The sequence below is a fragment of the Hippopotamus amphibius genome, chromosome 7, assembly GCF_030028045.1.
Source record: "Hippopotamus amphibius kiboko isolate mHipAmp2 chromosome 7, mHipAmp2.hap2, whole genome shotgun sequence".
Classification (NCBI taxonomy): Eukaryota; Metazoa; Chordata; class Mammalia; order Artiodactyla; family Hippopotamidae; genus Hippopotamus; species Hippopotamus amphibius.
The window spans coordinates 142064876-142083516 of record NC_080192.1 but is presented as its reverse complement, the minus strand read 5'-3'; the positions used below and the strand labels follow the sequence as shown (position 1 = coordinate 142083516).

Sequence of the window (18641 nt, the reverse complement as noted above, 5' to 3'; positions counted from 1 at the left end):
AACCAAGGTGGCTATGGCGGTTCCAGCAGCAGCAGTAGCCATGGCAGTGGCAGAAGGGTTTAATTACTGCCAGGAAACAAAGCTTAGCAGGAGAGGAGAGCCAGAGAAGGGACAGGGAAGCTGCAGGTTACAACAGATTTGTGAACTCAGCCAAGCAGAGTGGTTTGCAGGGCCTGGCTGCTACAAAGAAGACATGTTTTAGACAATACTCATGTGTATGGGCAAAAAAAACTCGAGGACTGTATTTGTGGCTAATTGTATAACAGGTTATTTTAGTTTCTGTTCTGTAGAAAGTGTAAAGCATTCCAACAAAGGGTTTTAATGTAGATTTTTTTTTTTTTGCACCCATGCTGTTGATTGCTAAATGTAATAGTCTGATCATGACGCTGAATAAATGTGTCTTTTTTTAAATGGGCTGTGTGAAGTTAGTCTACTCTGAAGCCATTTTGGTAAATTACCCCAACAGTGTGAAGTTAGAATTCCTTCAGGGGGATGCCAGGTTCCATTTGAAATTTATTTACAACCTGCTTGGTGGAGAAGCTATTGGCTTCAGAAACCGTGGTGTAGTTGAACTGACAGTTACTGTGTTGTGACCTGGAGTTCACCTTTAAAAGGGTCACCCAAGCGAAGTCATGGAGTTTTTTTGGTTATTAATATGATTGTTGGCACATCCTATGCAATATATCTAAATTGAATTATGGTACCAGATAAAGTTACAGATGGGAATGAAGCTTGTGTATCATCCATTATCATGTGTAATCAATAAACGATTTAATACCCTCTTGAAAAAAAAAAAAGAACCAAAAATGTCTCCAGACATTGCAGATGTCCCCTGGGGGTTTAAATCACCCCCAGTCAAGAACCACTGAATTAGAAATCAGCAAAAGCCTGGAACAGACACTTCCACGAGAATGAGACGTGGATTGAAAATAAATGCACATGAAAAGATATTCAGTATCATTAGCAATGAGGGAAATACAAAATAAAGCGCCAATGAGATAATGCTACACGCCTATCAGAACAGCTAAAATACTAAAACTCTGGTAATACCAAGTGCTCGTGAGGAAGAGGAGTGACTGGCACTCTCGTTCACTGCTGGGGAGGATGCAAATGGCACAACCACTGTGCAAGACAGTCTGTCAGTTTCTTGTAGTTAAACATCCCTTCACCCCGCGATGCAGCAATGACACCCCTGCATATTTATCCTAGAGAAATCAGAATGAATGTTCACACCAAAACCTGTATGCAAACATTCCTAACAGCTTGATCTGTTCTGGCCAAAACCTGGAGAAAACCCAGATGTCCTGCACCACGTGGCACTAGGTCCACACCATGGACACCACTCGGCAGTGGAAAGAAACAAACTACCGATCCACTCAACAACCTGGGTCATCTCAAGGGCACTATGCTGAGTGAGAAAAGCCAGTCTCAAAGGGTACATGCTGGGGTTCCGTTTATATGCTATTCTCTACGTGACAAAACTGTGGGAATGGAGACCAGGCTGGTTGTTGCCAGGAGTCAAGGTTTGGGAGGTTATAACTACTAAGGACTAGCACAGGGAGTTTCTTTCTGGTGATGGAACAGCTCTGCCTGATTTGAAATGATTACTCAGATCTACATACGTGATAATATTTCCAAGAAACATGTACACACACACATACACACACACACGAGCTCATGTAGAAACATGAAATCCAAATAAGGTTTGTAATTTACTTAGAATTGCACAAATGTCAGCTTCCTGATTTTAACAATGCACGTGGTTGTGTAAGTTAGGAAGGGAACCCGGGTGAGAGGTACACAGGAACCCTCTGCACTAATTTTGCAACTTCTTGTGTGTCTTAAACTCTTACAAAATAAAAAGTTATAATTTAGAAAAAAAGGAGAAAAGACACAAATGAAAACCCAGGAAATATAACTGAAACATAAAAATAGAAAAAGAGGTACCATCCAAAACGTAGAGAGCTCTTATAAATGACTGTGAAAACAAATAGCCCAATCAATAAGTAGACAAATACCAGGACATTCAGAGAAGAAATATAAATGTCCATATGTCCACATAATAATCAAATACATTCAGATTAAGACAAGGAAATATGAGTTTCCATCCATGAAGACTGATGGCCAGGATAGAGAGATAGGGCTACTCCCAAACACTGCCAGTGAGAGTGGAGATTAGCTAACATTCTTACATGCAACTCATTGGCACCTATCCAAATTTTAAATGTTTACAGCATTGGACCCAATAACTCTACTTCTAGGAAACACAAAGATGTACACTGCAGCATTGTTTTTTGTTTGTCTGTACTGTGCGACTTGCGGGATCTTAGTTCCCTGACCAGGCATTGAACCCTGGTCCTTGGCAGTGATAGCTTGGAGTCCTAACCACTGGACTGCCAGGGAATTCCCGTAGCATCGTTTATAATAGTGAAAAATTGGAGATGGCCTCTATGCTTGTAACAGGGGGCTGGTTAGACACATTATAATAGTGGCAACTAATATTTACCTGTTGCTTTCAATGTTCTAGGAACTTTCGTGAATATTTTACATGTAATAATTCAATCTAATCATTACAACCATCCTATGAAGTAGGTTCTAGATACTGTCATTATGCCTGTTTTACAACTGGGGAAATTAGCCAGTGGGGAAGCTGGGATTCACACCCAGGCGGCCTGGGTCTAGAACCTTCACCTTTTATTTATTTTTTATTTTTTATTTTTTTGCTTGGCCCACATACTTTAATTACTTTTAGTAACATTTTCAAGGTTTCAGAAAGACTTCTGAATGTTTTCCCACATTTCCCCCTTATCGTTTTCGTAGGAGAAGATAAGCCGTTCGAGCTACTTCTTTTTCCATCAATCCTTGGAGCGTTTTTCTTGCGCATCTGAGAATGGCAGGATTTTTCAGAGTCCTCTTACTCTCCTCTTGGGGCTTCATGGCACTTCCCAATTCTTTATTTTTATCAATTTCACTTTTCGTGAGCCTTCGTCACTCAAGCCCCTCGAGCCCCACGTTGGGCGCCAGTTGCCGAGACCAGCTTGGCGACTCGAGGCGAGTGATAGGTGCCGCAAGCTTAAAGAAAACACAGACACAGATTTAAGAGAAAGATGGGATCGGGGAACTCAAGACCTCTAGGATCAAGACTGGAACCTTCACCCTTAACCATATACCACATCCCCAGGTGTTAACACAGAGGGATGTACAAGGCATATTCTGTGAGGAAAGCAAGCTACAAAGCAGTACCTGCAAATAGGATCCCAGGGAGTGTTCATATAAAAAGAAAGGTCTGACCGATTCTCTATGGGGCTTGATATTATGGAAAATATTTACTCTTTTGTCTACACAGTTTTACAGTGTGTGGCATCTTTACAATTAAAAAATGCAGCATTTTTATAACTAGGAAGACAAGGATATTTAAAAGTAATAGACCAAAAGTTTAAAAGAGAGAGAGAAAAAAAGAAAAAACACCACATACTTTGGTAACTAGACTTATCTTGGTGATCATTTTGAAATGTATAGAAATATTGAATAACTATTTGTGCACCAGGAAGTAACTAGTGTTGCAGGTCAGTTACACTTCAAAAATAAAGAAACAAACAAACACATAGAAAAAGAACAGATTTGTGGCTACCAGAGGTGGGGGGTGGAGGGAGGGGGAATTCGATGAAGGTTGTCAGAAGGTACAAACTTCCACTTATAAGATAAATAAGTACTAGGGATGTAAGGTGCTTCGTCATAAATGCAATTTACACCTCATCAATAAAACTGGAAGGAAAAAACACCACATAGGAATTGCACAGCCTGGGGCACTCCCCCTCCTCAGCCCCCACACCCCAGCCAGGGGATGCTCTTCTTGGGAGGGGCTCCCTCTGGCTGCAGCTCTTTTTTCCCTTGGGTGGAGGTGAAGCCTCCAGGAGGAGCCAGTGGGTGCTGACTCATGTAGGTGGTGGGCTGCCCTCTCTAGAACTCTCCAAGGCCAGCTCTTCCCTGAGGAGATGATACCCCTCCCAGGGGAACGTGAGGGCGCTGGCCAAAGTGAACCAACTTGAAAAGAAAAACAATACACTGGATTACAAATACCATCAAAACTGGAGATTAGAAGGGACAGACCAAGAATTTAAACAGAACAAACATACAGAAGTCTACAGATTTGAGGTTCTTAGAAACACCCTGTCTGCTTTAAAAAGGCTAGTATTTGCAGCGTGGTGGAAATTAAAGCTCAATTTAAACGTGTACAAAGGAGCACACTACCTATCATTTTAGGGGCTACTTGAGCAAAAAGAAAACCCATGACCTCAGCCCTGTGCGGTGCTGGCTGCCTGATCCAGTCTCTGGATGGCTGACACTTTGAATCTGCTTGTCCTGAATTTAGGGCTCCACCAAGCTGTGGGGCAAGAACTGTCTAATTCTTCTCCCCTCTTTGCTGTGGGTTAAAGTGCACATCAGAGGCTCCACCTGTTTGGGGAGGGGAGGGGTGGGGCATTTCTTGCTTAACCTTTTCCTGCCCACTTCTGGGTGAGCTACACATAAACTAATTCCAAAGTTTTAACTAAAAGGGCTGGAGCAGGGACTTCCCTGGTGGCGCAGTGGTTAAGAATCTGTCAATACAGGGGACATGTGTTCGAGCCCTGGTCTGGGAAGATCCCACATCCCGCGGAGCAACTAAGCCTGTGTGCCGCAAGTGCTACAACTACTGAAGCCTGCAGGCCTAGAGCCCGTGGCAAGAGAAGCCGCCGCAATGAAGAGTAGCCCCTGCTCTCTACAACTAGAGGAAGCCTGTGCACAGCAACAAGGACCCAATGCAGCCAATAAATAAATAAACAAATTTATTAAAACAAAAGGGGGGAGGGCTGGAGCAAAGCTGCTTCCTAGACTTATGGATGTGACGCTGCCATGCTGGCAGCCCCCATCTATGTCTGAGCCTGGTAATAATTAATTTGCCGTCAACACTAAAACAGACTTTCAAAGAGCTAATGTTTAATCCGAGAAGACACTCTCTTCAGCAAATGCTAGTACCTTTCGAACAATGAAAAGGTGAATTTCAAAGATGTCCTCCTGCTCATTAAATAGGAGAAAATCTGTGCTTTTGACCCAGACTCCAGCATGAATCTCTTTTGTTTTGGGGGGCCAAGGCTGTGCTTGAATCTGGTCTAACGCAAGGCTGTGTTTAACCTAAGTTTGCAAGGATGATGTGTGAGAGTTCTCTGGAAATGCTTCCTGGTGCAGCTGGGATTCACAATCCAGGTTCAAGGCCTAGAGATCTATGCCGTGATGCCTCTTCTTCCTCATTCTTTTTTTTAAATTAATTAATTAATTTATTTATTGCCTGTGTTGGGTCTTCGTTGCTGCACGTGGGCTTTCTCCAGGTGCGGCGAGCGGAGGCTAATCTTTTTTGTGGTGCGTGGGCTCCTCATTGCCGTGCCTTCTCTTGTTGTGGAGCACGGGCTCTAGGCGCGTGGGCTTCAGTAGTTGCAGCACATGGGCTCAATAGTCGTGGCTCACGGGCTTAGTTGCTCCAAGGTACGTGGGATCTTCCTGGAGCAGGGATGGAATCCGTGTCCCCTGCATTGGCAGGCGGATTCTTAACCACTGCGCCACCAGGGAAGCCCTTCTTCCTCATTCTTTTAATTCAACCAACGTGTGCTCACTTACGGGCTCTGCATCCTTCCTCCCATCCCGATGCTCAACCTGACTGCCTAGGAGGGCGACTCAGACAATGAGGAGCTGGGGAGCGATGGGGCAGCCCCACAGCACAGGCGCCAGGCGTGGAGGGAGTCGTCGAGGTGCTGTCCAGGCCAGGCACACACTGTGTAGCTGGTGTGTTGGGAGGTGACACCCTTCAGTGCAGATGTTATCAGACCTGGCTGTTATCAGACCTGGCTGGTTAGGACAGGCCTCGGGTCAGATGTCAGGGGATCGATGCTTCCATGGGAGTAGGAATTAGGTCAGGAGGCATGGGTGCTTTGTTGAGTTGAGACACTTGGTCCTGGTCCCCTCTTCCTAATGAGTCACCCCTTCGTTTCCTTGGAGGAAGCCTGGCCCTCACTTGTGATGGCCGGAGGGTGCAGCAGGGCCCTCGTGCTTGGGTGGTAGGTGCTGCTTCTGCTCTGCTCACTGGCATGAAGTGAGCCATGTAGGGGTAATGGGGAGAAGACAGAAAAGAGATGGGGACGGAGGAGCTGGCATAGTGACTCCAGGGCTATAGTTAGCTGAGGACCAGGAAATGAAGTGCAGTAGGAAACTAAGAAAAACACTTTGGAGTAACTTGAGTTTTATATCCCAAGGGACTAAGAGGTTAGCTAGGCTAGCTAAATGGAAAGGATTGAACTAAATATCCTACCCCATTTAGTCCTTAGGCTCACCCTGTGGTGTAGAAATTATCACACCCATTTTATCAGCAAAGCAACAGGCTCAGAAATATCAAGTGACTTGTCCAAGGTCATCTAATAAATAAGAAGTGACACGAATTCAGACCTGAATCCAATGTTGGTCCCTTTATTCCACTACTCTGATCTAGTCTAAAAGCAGCTGAACTTCTAGGAAGCGAATCATCGGGGCTTTGTAGGGCTGATGCTCCTGGGCTTTGCTTCTCCCCCTCCTAAAGTTATAATTTAGCTAAGATGGTGGGTGGGTGGTGGCCTAGGGAGTTTTATCTCTGTGCTGGAGCTGGTCGTGCTTTTCCCTCCTCCCCTCCCCAGCCCCCTACTCACTCACTAAAAGCAGGAATCGCATCCTATTTGCATAGGTTGCTCTATGTCTACCAGTTCAGAATAACATTAAAGCTGGCTCCCCAAAACATACACACACACACACACACACACCATTGTACTTAGAAAGAAGTCGATATTGTGGCCTCCTTATCCAGGAAAAGAGGCTATTAGAGAAGAAATTATTCAGTAATAAGCTAACAGGAAGCTGAACTTGGTAAGGAAATAAACTAAACCTGGGACTGCAAAATCCTGGCCTTACATCCTTATTTTTCTTTCTTTTTCAAGTCAATCCATGGGAAATCCTCTCCTTCAGACATAGCCTGGAAGGGGCAGAAAAACAGCCTTCAGGGGAGAGGCTTGACTCGGGCCCAGGAAGACCAGAGCAGGGCTGGCAGGAGAGCGGGGAAAGGGTCTGCCTGGAGGAGAGAGGGAAAGATGGGGACCTTGAGGTAATTTGGGGAGTGCATCTTCAAAGGAGGAAATAGATCTGTGGAGGGGGAGGGCCCTTGACAGGTTTTCTGGGGTCGGCAGAGAGACTGGAGGGCCAAGGGACCCAACCCCACTCTCAGCTCACTGCCTCGCTCTTGAAATTCCACAGCCAACAAGTCACGCTTGGAAGGAAGTATTCCATCTTCCTGCTTCCCGAGAATGCTTTTTCCTCCACAGAAGACTCTGAGCATCCTGGAGGTCTGAAAGGTGAATGTCAAGTTCAGAAAGAAGAAGGAGGTGCTCTGGAGTCACACAGGGAGTAGTTCAGTTTAAAGGAGGGTTGACCTTGCTTCTTAGTAGTTGGGAAACAAAAAAACTCCATGGAGGGACTTCCCTGGTGGCCCAGTGGGTAAGACTCCATGCTCCCAATGCAGGGGACCCAGGTCTGATCCCTGGCCAGGCAACTAGATTCCACGTGCATGCTGCAACTAAGAAGCCTGCAGGCCACAGTGAAGACCCAGTGCTGCCAAAAAATAAATAAATATATAAAAAAATAAACACAACCTTAAAAAAAAAAACCTCAATGGAGGGAAGGGGCCAACGGATTGCAGAAAGAAAACCTCATAAACAAACTGTGGGACATCCACACAGTGCAATATTATTCAGCCTTAAAAAGGAATGAAATTCTGACACAGGCTACAACATGGGTGACTGTTGAAGACATTATGCTAAGTGAAAAAAGCCAGACACAAAAGAACAAATATTGAAAGAATGCACTCGTATGAGGTACTCAGATCCACATAGACAGAAAGTAGAATGGTCTTTACAAGAGGTTGATGGGAGGGAGGAATGGGCAGCTAGTGTTTAATGGGATGATAAAACATTCTGGAGACGGATGGTGGTGATGGTTGCAGAAGGCTGTAAATGTGCTTAATACGACAGAACTGGACACTCGAAAATGGTTCAAATGGTAAATTTTAGCTTATGTATATTTTACCACACACAAAAGATAAGCAAAATCTAATAAAGCCTTTAGATTTAACTTTCAGTTTACAGTAAATACAGGGATTAGCAGAACAAGTTAAATGACACTGTGAAAACACATCAGGCAAATGTAGAAAGTGGGACATTCTACAGGAAAACTGGCCTGAACTTCGAAAAGTCAGCGTCATGGGGAAAAAGGATGGAGGAGTTGTTTGAATTAAGAGACTAAAAAGACACAATAACCAAACATAACGTATGCGTTTGATAGGACCCTGTATGAAAAACGAACCAACCAAATTCAAAGACAGATTTGAAACGATTGGGAAAATTTGATTACGGACTAGATATTAGATGATATTAGAGGATTAATGTTAGTTTTCTTAGGCCTGAATACGGTACTGTGGTTATATTACAGACTGTCCTTATTTTTAGGAGCTACCTGCCGCAACACGCGTTAAATATCTAGGGGTGAAGTGTCCCGTCCACAACCCACGTTCCAACGATGCAGAAAAAACAAAAGCCTCACGCACCCGTAAAGAAGGAGAAAGCAAATATGGCAAAAGGCAAACAGCGGTCGAATCCTAGGCAGGGGGTGAACACTGTATGTTTTTCTGCGTGTTGAAAACATTCTCAATAAAAAGTTGGGAGAGAAAAGTTCCAGCTGTTCAGAAGGAGCCGTGTGGCCGCGAGCAGTCTCCCTGCCCCCCAGGCCTTAGTCTCATCTAAAGAACAGGGCTAAAAACACCTACATCGCACTGCCGTCTGGTTTAGGCGTGTACATCCCCTGGCCCAGCGGTCCAGGCGCCCAGCGGCCGTGGGGTTCTCGTCGTTAGTATTTCTATGACAGCCCCCAGCACGGCGTCAGGTGTACGGAGGGCTGAGTGGCTTTGGGAACATCACTGGAGCTCCCCGGGCCGCCGAGACTGCCTGGGGTGTGGGGCGCGGCCCGCCAGAGGTCGTGGCACCAGCCGGCGCGGGCAGGTACAGCGCCGCCGCTGGGGGCGTGGCCGCCGGGGCGCGAGCAGCGGAAGCAGGGGCGGGGCTTGCGGTGCCGGGCGTGGGAGCCGAAGCCGTGAATGAGCGCGGCCTCCCGGAAGTTGGGGGCGGAGTCTCCGTCCCGCCGGCCAGTCTCGCAGCAGCTGTCAAAACGCGCGCCGAAGGGAAAAGGGCCAGGTCACAGGCGGGTCTCGGCGCTTGGCGCTAGGCCCCTGCGGGCAGCGTCCTCTTTTCCCGGGACCGAGCCGCCTGGGCCTGCCGGGCCCTCTCCGTCTCCGGTACCCAGGCAAAGAGAAGGGGCACCTCAGACCAGAACCCCGACCCGGCTCTCTTCTCCCGGCGTGACCGCTCGGCAGGGCCACGTAGACTTCTGCCCCTGCTTCCTCCTTTGTAAAGTGAGAGCAGTAATAACCCGATGCAGGGGGAGGACGGGACATGCCCGAGTGACTCAGCGGTGGGAGGCGGTGAGGCGGAGGATGGCGGCTTTTCCCCCCTGCCTCGTGGCAGTTAACCGAAAATGAATAGTTCCTGACTAGCTCACAGAGTTATACTTTACAGCTCCCGTACATACAGAATATAGCCGGAGCTAAAAAGCACATGGTGCCTGGAACGGCAACCAAAAGGAGTACGTCCGCTATTGATTACCCGAAATTGGAATGTGAATTAGGTATTAGAGGATACCAAGGTATCACTGATAGTTTTGTTAGTTTTATGGCTGATAAAGCCATTCTCACATCTATCAAGTAAAGTATCCATTTCCTGGAGGTGCGTGCTGAAGAGTAAATTGAAATATCTGCGACTTGCTTTAAAACAAATGATGATAGACCAAAGTTTTAGTTGTTGCCTTGTCTAAGAGATGATCTTTCTTCTGAGGCTAGAGAATGCTCTAAACACAGTATGCGGTACTTTAAGAGAAGCAGACCTCTGTGGGAAGGGTATCTTCCCTACCTCTACCTCTTTAAAGTATCATATCTAGAAAAGACATTGTAAAAAGTCCAGTCTCACTCAGTGACTGCCCTGACACAGTGTGTGCAGCTGTTGGAGCTTTTCCCGGTTAATCATTTCTTCCCTGGATTTTAACACTTCCTTCTGTTCAGTCATTTCTGGCATTTGGCCAAATGCAGGACAGAAGTCTCTGGCAAATCTGAAAGGCCACGTACAAAGTAAAATGAGAACTGTTACTAAGTTCATGTCTCCACCCTCACTCGACTGGAGGTTTTCAGCCCCCTCTTCAGGCTCTCTGATGCCCAATAAGCTGTAAATGAATTCCTAGTTCTTCGATTATTCTCTGAACTTTTTCTCAGGAATTTTTGCTCAGCTTGCAATTTTTAAAACCATGTCGACATAGAGGACAGGGGTTTGACAGCTGACAGGATTTCGCGGAAAAGCTGCACCAAAGGCCCTCTGTTATTAACTTGAAGATTTACAGAGGACTTAGCATTTTATATGAATTATCTCATTTAATCCTCTCACTTTTATTAGCAATCCCACAGGTCAGGTATGGCTACGAGGCCCATTTTACCAACGAGGGCTCCAAATCTTTAAGTAAGATGACGTCCTAGTGACTCAGCAAAGGCACCCTGGGACTCTGTAGCCCGCGCCCCTAACCGTCAGGCAGCACGGTCACCACCGACCACCCCACACATTTGTCCGACCGCAGGGACCTTGCACCCCCCCACCCAAGTACAAGTATCTAAATCTTCGCAGCCACGTTTCCCTCGTAGCCAGGGGCGCCTTACAGACATTTGCACCAACCTCATTTGCAAAAGCATTTACCCAGAACCGCGAAACGGGTTCAAGAGGCGTTTTCGGAGAGGTGGGGCTCTGTGGGGTGGGGAATCCTCTCCCGCTCTCTGTTGGCGGGCTCCAATCGCTTTGCTTCATTCAATCCCAAACCGTTCCGGGACAAGCGAGTGCCCGCGCGCGCCAGGGCCCCCGGAGCGCGCAGGGGCTGCAGCCTTTGTCCGATGGGGCTCTCAGGGATAGGGGCAGTGGCGCCCCCAGCCCAGCCTGCGGCCCCCAGAGGCCTGGGAGGGGTAGGTCCGGAGGGTCCCGGGAGAGCGGGGGCTGCAGGCTCCGCAGCGCCTGAATCTCCTGCGGGAGGCGTGGCCAGCGGCCGCCATCCGTCCAATGGGGAGGCGGCCACGCCCACTACACGCGCCCAGGCAGGATGCTTTAAATTCCCCGGCCTGCAGTGCAGGGGCTCCCGGGACCTGCACTCAGCTCCACCTGGTCGACCCGCCATGCTCTCCGCCCGCGTCCCGCTCGCCACCATCGCTGACCCGCAGCAGCAGCAGCAGCTGCAGCTCTCGCCGATGAAGGGGCTCAGCCTGGCGGACAAGGAGAACACCGTGAGCGCGCGGGGGTGGGGGTCGGGGCAGGGCGGTGGGGTCCGGCGGGACGCGGGCGGGCCTCTCACCGTGCGTCTCCCTGCAGCCCCCGTCCCTCAGCGGGACCCGCGTGCTGGCCAGCAAGACCGCGAGGAGGATCTTCCCGGAGCCCACCGAGCCGGTGCGTAGGCGGACGGGGGGCACCCGGCAGGGGGGCGGTGCGGGGCGGTGCAGGAGGAGCCTGCTCTTGGCGCCAAAGCCTCATTGTCTCTCACACCCTACCGCTCCCGGGCCCGCGCTCCTTTCCCGCCAAAGCCTCTTCCCGGTCATTTACTACTTTACACAGCTACACATTTCCTATCATCTCTCTGCCGTATTCCTCCCCTGTCATATACAGAATCCATGTGTGACAACCGACAGACATTAAAACACGTGAAATTCCCCCTAATTGGACATACTTTGCTTGGAAAAAAAAAATGACAATTTCATGGTTCGCCCAGTGCTTAACATTTTTCCTTTCTTTCTCCCCCAACAGAACCCTAAGCTATCTGCCCCCAGGGTGGAGGATGAACCACTTCTGAAAGAAAACCCCCGCCGCTTTGTCGTCTTTCCTATCGAATACCATGATATTTGGCAGATGTATAAGAAAGCCGAGGCTTCCTTTTGGACAGCTGAGGAGGTAATCAGATTCAGAGACTAGGAGACCTAAAAGACAGTTGAAACATTGCCCCTAACTCTAGAGGAAGACCCTTGCAGTGCCGGTTATAACTTGTGTGAAATACGCTTTGCTTTCCCCCTGTCCCTCTTGGGAATGGTGACCCACTGAGGATATTAGATGTTATAATGGGCAAAGTGGCTGAGGGGTGTATTAATCAGGTGATGCTAGTAGATTTAAAGTTGAAGAATTATGAATATGTGTGAGGTCCCCCACGCTTGAACTCCTTGTGAATTTCTGTACTTCAGGTGGACCTTTCCAAGGACATTCAGCACTGGGAAACCCTGAAGCCAGAGGAGAGATATTTTATTTCACATGTTCTGGCTTTCTTTGCAGCAAGTGATGGCATAGTAAATGAAAACTTGGTGAGTTTCCCCCCAAAAATCTACTTGTGTTCAGTTCAAGACTTGAGAGAGAACTCATAATTCTTTTTGTCTTTTAATTTTTTCCACACTGAATATATATATATGTAAGCTAGTGTTTATATTCCACGGCATTTCCTGTTCTATAATATACTTTGCAGTTATTTCTTGCTTATAGGATTTTTTTCCCCCAACTGTAGAGAAGCTCACAGACAATGTTAAGTGGTAGTAATAGATCTACAACCCTGGTAGCTATCCATTTGCTCTCCTCTTTTGGCTTTGCTGTTTTAATAATTTGGTTGCATATATGTGTTGTTGAGTGCATCCTCCTTGCAATGAATTTAAAAGAATGAAATGCTATTTCTGAGGTACAAAAGAGGAAGTGTGAGGCAACCAGTGTTCATTGAGTTGCTGCTGGTAGATTTTCCTTAAACTGATCTTGTGTTTTACCACTAGGTGGAGCGGTTTAGCCAAGAAGTTCAGATTACAGAAGCCCGTTGTTTCTATGGCTTCCAAATTGCCATGGAAAACATACATTCTGAAATGTATAGTCTCCTCATTGACACTTACATTAAAGATTCCAAAGAAAGGTGAGTATTGGGGTGATGCTATGCCAACATATTTAGGGTTACCAATTGCTACTGTTTGAAATCGTATAGGGGTAGAAAAATGACTCTAAGAAACCAAGTCAAAGAAATTCCCAGCACCCATGGTCATGTCTGCTCTGAAAAGGAGGCCTAAATTCACTTTACTAGCCAGTCACTTAAAAACAAGTTATGAGGTTACTCCATTTTTTTTAAAGGTGGAAGTGTACTGTTGAACATCTGACGTCTGATCTAATGCCTTCTGGAAAAACATCCCTAGAGGCTGTGTGTGATGAGCTAAAGCCTAGGTCTGATAGTTTTCAGGTCTGGCAAACCTCAACCTACAGCATGAGGCTGGGGCAGGGTAGAGGATGCAACGTAGAACATAAAACTTGCCTTTTAGGGGGCTTATAATGTAGACAATGAGACCCAGGAGTATAAGTGGAGGGATTGCATAGTAGTGCAGAGGCAGCATGAACCATGAGATGAATTTCGGCACACGATGTTCGCCTGAAATGATAGTTTATATTGCGGTATCATAGAGGAGAGATATAGGTGGCCTCGGGCCTATTTTACATTTTCAGGATTGACTGGAGAGGAAGGGAGAGTTAGAAATGGGCGTTTGAGTAGTTTCAATACGTCAACTTCAGGATGAGAGCCTGTGTGGAACAGAAGTGGTGAAACTGAAGAGTAGCCCCTTGTAGATGAGTTGAAAGAAAGTGAAGAGGGAAAATGAGTAGTGACTTGAAAGACCAGCAGAATAAAGGAAACTCTTTGGGGGCAAAAAGATTTGAACATGTTTGTAGACAGAAATGAAAAAAGAAAGGAAAGGTAGGGGCATGATGGGGATACATTAGTGGATGGGGTAGAATCAGGAAGGGCCTGGTGGTTGAGTTTTGAAAGCTATGGAGAGGCAAGACCCAGGCTGACATGGAAAGAGAATGAAAGGAGCCCAATGGCCTGATGACCTTGGCTTTTAGAAAACAAGGTCATCTGGGACAGAAGAGGCTGGGCTGGGGAATCTGTAGACTCCAAGGTGGGCACTGGGAGGAAGGGGGCAATAAGGAAGACCCGGTTAAGCGTCGGGCCAGTTGATTTGCTTTTCTGACCTAGGATCAACGTTGTAGCCTAGAATTATAGCTGGAAGCAATCTCGGGTTGTTTAGTTTATTAGCTTTAATTGTTTTATTATATACTTGTGGCATTGGAGCCCAACTAATTGGCACAATGATATAGTGTGGGGTGTGGGACATCTGTTTAGGGAGATAATGGCCAGCAAGGATTAAACAGTCTTGGCAGTTAAGATTTTATAGTTCTTTGACTTTAAAGAAGATAGGACCTGTGAAACTTATCATGACCTGGCCTTGAAATGATTAAGCCAATAAATGCCCTTGGTGTAACAGACTTGAGTTTTCATGTTAGTAGATCTTGGGGCTGAGTATGAACTAATGAATACCTAAATTTGTATTAACATAAACCAAGCGAATGCTGAGATTTTTTTAAAAACACTAGAGGAAAAAGCAAACGAATAAAAAGAAAACAGTTTGAATCCCAAATTGACCTTGGTCCCACTGCTCTTACTCAGAAGCTTTGGATAGGAAGGCTTTGCTGGAACTGCTGACGCTCTGTTGCTTACAGGGAATTTCTCTTCAATGCCATTGAGACGATGCCTTGTGTAAAGAAGAAGGCAGACTGGGCCTTGCGCTGGATCGGGGACAAAGAGGCTACATATGGTGAGGATACCTTTGCCCTACTTACCCCTGCGCTTCGTTTTCTAAGTGATGTTACTGGTTTGTTCCTATGAACACAGATACTCACTAGAAATATTTCGGTGTTAACTCTAGGAGAACGCGTCGTAGCCTTTGCCGCAGTGGAAGGAATCTTCTTTTCTGGTTCTTTTGCATCGATATTCTGGCTCAAGAAACGAGGACTGATGCCTGGCCTCACATTTTCCAATGAACTTATTAGCAGAGACGAGGTGAGTCTAATTCAGATGATAGGCTGACCTGCACCCCAAACACCTACAACCCTGTGTTCACAGAAGGGAACCCAAGATGTCAGATTGCCTCAAATGCACATTTAACAGGTGGCTTCAACCATATGCACATTTGGCAGAGAATAATTTGCTGAAATTATTTTACTCATACTTTCATTATACATAGGTGTTGCTCTATAGGTGATGGGGTTTTTTTAAGGGACGTTCTATTATTTCTACCTGATCTTCTGTGTGATCCTACTGTACTTCAAAGTTAGTTGGTGAGCATCTCAGTGAATACATTCTGGGCAAGTATATGTCTTTGAATGCACTTGGATTAAAGTGCAGAAAGGAAAGTGAAGATGCCCAAATGTTCTAGTGCAGGTTCCATCAGCATTACTTGGGATGTAATGCACTAAGACTTACAGACTTGATTCATTGGAATTTGCATTACTGATTTCCCAGACATTAGGTTTTAAATAAAAAAACTAACTAGCGTAGTCAGAGTTTTGCCTTTCCTGCTGGGAGTAGTGGCAACAGTAGAGCTCAGGGCTGTGGAAAGAATGCTGAGTGCAAGTTCTGCCCGTCCTTTGCCCTCCCTCCCCAGGACCATACCTGGCCTGCTGTCGTCTAGGGGGCAGCACTGAGGGCCCTGGGTGGGTCCCAGCCCACCTAGGTGACACAGCAGTTGAGTCATCTTCCTTTTGAAGGTTAAAATGCTTTTGGCCTGGCCACGCAAGATGCATAAGGAGAATGCACTCCGGCATAAAGCAGTTTCCTATTCCATGTTAATGCTAGAAGTCTGCTGGTTTGATCGTGACCTTCAACCTCTTTCTTCTAGGGTTTACACTGTGACTTTGCCTGCCTGATGTTCAAACACCTGCTACACAAACCTTCGGAGCAGAGAGTCAGAGAAATAATCGTCAATGCAGTTAGAATAGAACAGGTGGGTGGCATGTGGAGGCCTCGTGCTTGCTAGAGACCTCTTGATGCTTCTGTTTTATTGAGAAGCTGTGCTCTGGTCCCTAGGAGTTCCTCACGGAGGCCCTGCCAGTGAAGCTCATTGGCATGAATTGCACTTTGATGAAGCAGTACATTGAATTCGTGGCAGACAGACTTATGTTGGAGCTGGGTTTTAACAAGGTAAAGTATCGTGGGTAGCCCTCTGGTTCTTTCTGAAACTGGGGTGTTCTGTATTTATGCTTTGCTGTGAACCTTTCCAGATTTTCAGAGTAGAAAATCCGTTTGACTTCATGGAGAACATTTCACTGGAAGGGAAGACTAACTTCTTTGAGAAGAGAGTAGGCGAGTATCAGAGGATGGGAGTGATGTCCAGTCCGACGGAGAATTCCTTTACCTTGGATGCTGACTTCTAAGTGAACTGAAGGTGTGTTCTTATTGTGCTGATTTTTTTTTCCTTCTCATCCAAAGAGAAAAAAATCAGCTACTTGAACTGTATCAACCAGCTACACCGTGAATTGTCCATAATGTTCATTAATGGCATCTTTAAAACTGTGTAGGTACCTCATAATCGATCCTGTTAATGCTAGTGGGGTCACCTAGATAGAAAGCATAGACAAAAGCTACTTGGATTCTTATGAAAGATCTGGTCCATGTTTGGCTTTTGCAAGTAAGCTGGCTGTACACGGCTTCACCCTGGCTCTTAACTGCACCTTTCTTGGCCTCAAAGTGTGGGGACTCAAGCGAGTTTGGTCAAGCAGGATTAAACAATAACTACCGCAAGGCCATAGGAAGACATCAGACTCACTGCTTCAAAGCAGATTTTAAAGGTTTACTTATGATTTGTATATAAAACTGGCACTTTACACACAAATAAACAGAGTTTGTACTGTCAGGGTGAAGGCTTGATTTAACCTAAATTTGTTGGTTTCTACACAAAATACAAAAGTATTCTATTTACCACTAACAGGAGCTATAATTCAGGATTTACTAGGTTACCAAAGTAGGTTAAGCCTGTGTAACTAAATATGTTATTTTTATTCTTTCTTTTCTTTAATGAATTGAAGCGCTTTTGAACTCAATCCTGTGCACACTTAGGTATCAGTATCAGCCAGATGGTGCCACATGGAACACAGGTTGGTTTTGTGTTCTGTAACCCAGGTCAGGTATCGTGGGATTAGAGATGAGGCGAAAGGAGACTCTAACCTTAGATCATTAGGAACTGAAGTGTGATCCGGACTCACTGGGTAACCTGGTTTGTGCAGGAGGGGCTGTATTGTGTAATGTCTCGAATTGTATGTTCCCCAACTTCAAGTTAGTATGAAAGATCCTTGAAGAATCTTCTTAGCTGGGATCCAAGATATTAACATTGTAAATTGGTTTTCAAATCGTCCTTGAACGAAAGGATGCACGTAAGATCTTGCTCCTATTAAGTGGTAAAAGCAGGAATGAAAGTGTCTCTCCTAAAAGTTGAGTGTTTATTCTGATTTTGTTGAATTTGTGTGTTAGTAGGTACTGTTGACTTACCTTAGCCACTTGTACTTTACTTTTAAGTTAGAAAATTGTTCTACTAAGTATGTTTTTTATATTATATCTGTAGTTCATACTTCGAAATAATTACCCAGTATTATTTTGCAGTTCATAATTGATTGCATAGATATTGTTCAGTGCAATTACTCCTAGAGTTTGCCTAAATCTGAGCGTCACCTGCTGGATTCTTGAACTTCAGTAGAAAACTGGTTGTTGTGTGAATTATTAATACATGTCCCACTCAAATATTAATTTCAGAAGAAAGCATAAACTTAATAGATATATTTAATAGGGCTAGTTTGAATCAATCTGCCTTTGGGTTCCCTCCCCCCTCCAAAAAATGCCGAGATGTTATGTGGAAGGAAACGCATGACACATACCAGCCCTTTGTTGATACATTTTGTTCCGCTTTGGCTGACCGCTGGCCTGTCCTACTGTCAGTTTTCTTCATTTATTGTATGAATATAAATGGTAAAATAGTTGATTTAAAATTTTCTGTTAATAGGGGACCCTTTTCTATCTCTTAAATTATTGTTATAAAGTTAACCCAGATTATATGGTCCTTACACTTGTGCAAGACAATAATAAAGAAACACTTAGCCTGGCGTTGTCAGGTACAGGTGGAAGTTGGAAGCAGATTTTAGAATTCTACCTCCCATTAGCTGTGTGACACAAGCAGTGACTTCTACCAACTAGGATTCGGTTTCTTCATCTGTTTAAAGGGAAACAGGTTTTGTCCAAAGTCCTAATACTGAGTATTGTACAAGTGTTCAGTGATTTAAATAAAACCGTTCTTATGGCAGTTCTTTGGTAAAATTTGCATTTCAATACAGGAAGAAAACACCAGGAAGTATTTCATAAACGCTGAATAGGAGTTCATTTGCTTTCAACAGTTCTGGGGAAGGGGCCTTCCTCATGCCTGCCTGGTCTGGGGGAAGCATGTTTGTTTGAAAGGTGATGTCCGAGAGCATCTGCCACACTGCGGGTGGGGTTTGTGAAGCCAAGGTCAACTGAGCTGAGCTTCCTGACAGCCTCCAGCGAGCCACCTCTCGGGGAGCCTGGGTCTA

At 45.7% G+C, this 18641-nt stretch overlaps 1 protein-coding gene across 1 annotated transcript; it reads left to right on the top strand.

Annotated features, from left to right (window-relative positions):
- Positions 1 to 10959: 10959 nt before the first annotated feature.
- On the top strand, positions 10960 to 18376 carry RRM2 (ribonucleotide reductase regulatory subunit M2). Its single transcript, XM_057743272.1, has 11 exons — positions 10960 to 11470; positions 11556 to 11630; positions 11985 to 12128; positions 12413 to 12529; positions 12983 to 13116; positions 14748 to 14842; positions 14954 to 15087; positions 15926 to 16030; positions 16114 to 16227; positions 16308 to 16471; positions 17112 to 18376. The coding sequence occupies exons 1-10, from the start codon at positions 11087 to 11089 to the stop codon at positions 16458 to 16460; spliced, it is 1455 nt and encodes a 484-aa protein (XP_057599255.1). The 5' UTR covers positions 10960 to 11086; the 3' UTR covers positions 16461 to 16471; positions 17112 to 18376.
- The last annotated feature ends 265 nt before the right edge of the window (positions 18377 to 18641 follow it).

Bases quoted from the DNA above. Each gene is read 5' to 3' on its own strand.
- RRM2 (XM_057743272.1), top strand. From the start codon at position 11,087: ATGGGGCTCTCAGGGATAGGGGCAGTGGCGCCCCCAGCCCAGCCTGCG. The intron at 12,129-12,412 runs GTAATCAGATTC...TCTGTACTTCAG, and splicing joins CCTTTTGGACAGCTGAGGAG to GTGGACCTTTCCAAGGACAT. The intron at 12,530-12,982 runs GTGAGTTTCCCC...TTTTACCACTAG, and splicing joins GCATAGTAAATGAAAACTTG to GTGGAGCGGTTTAGCCAAGA.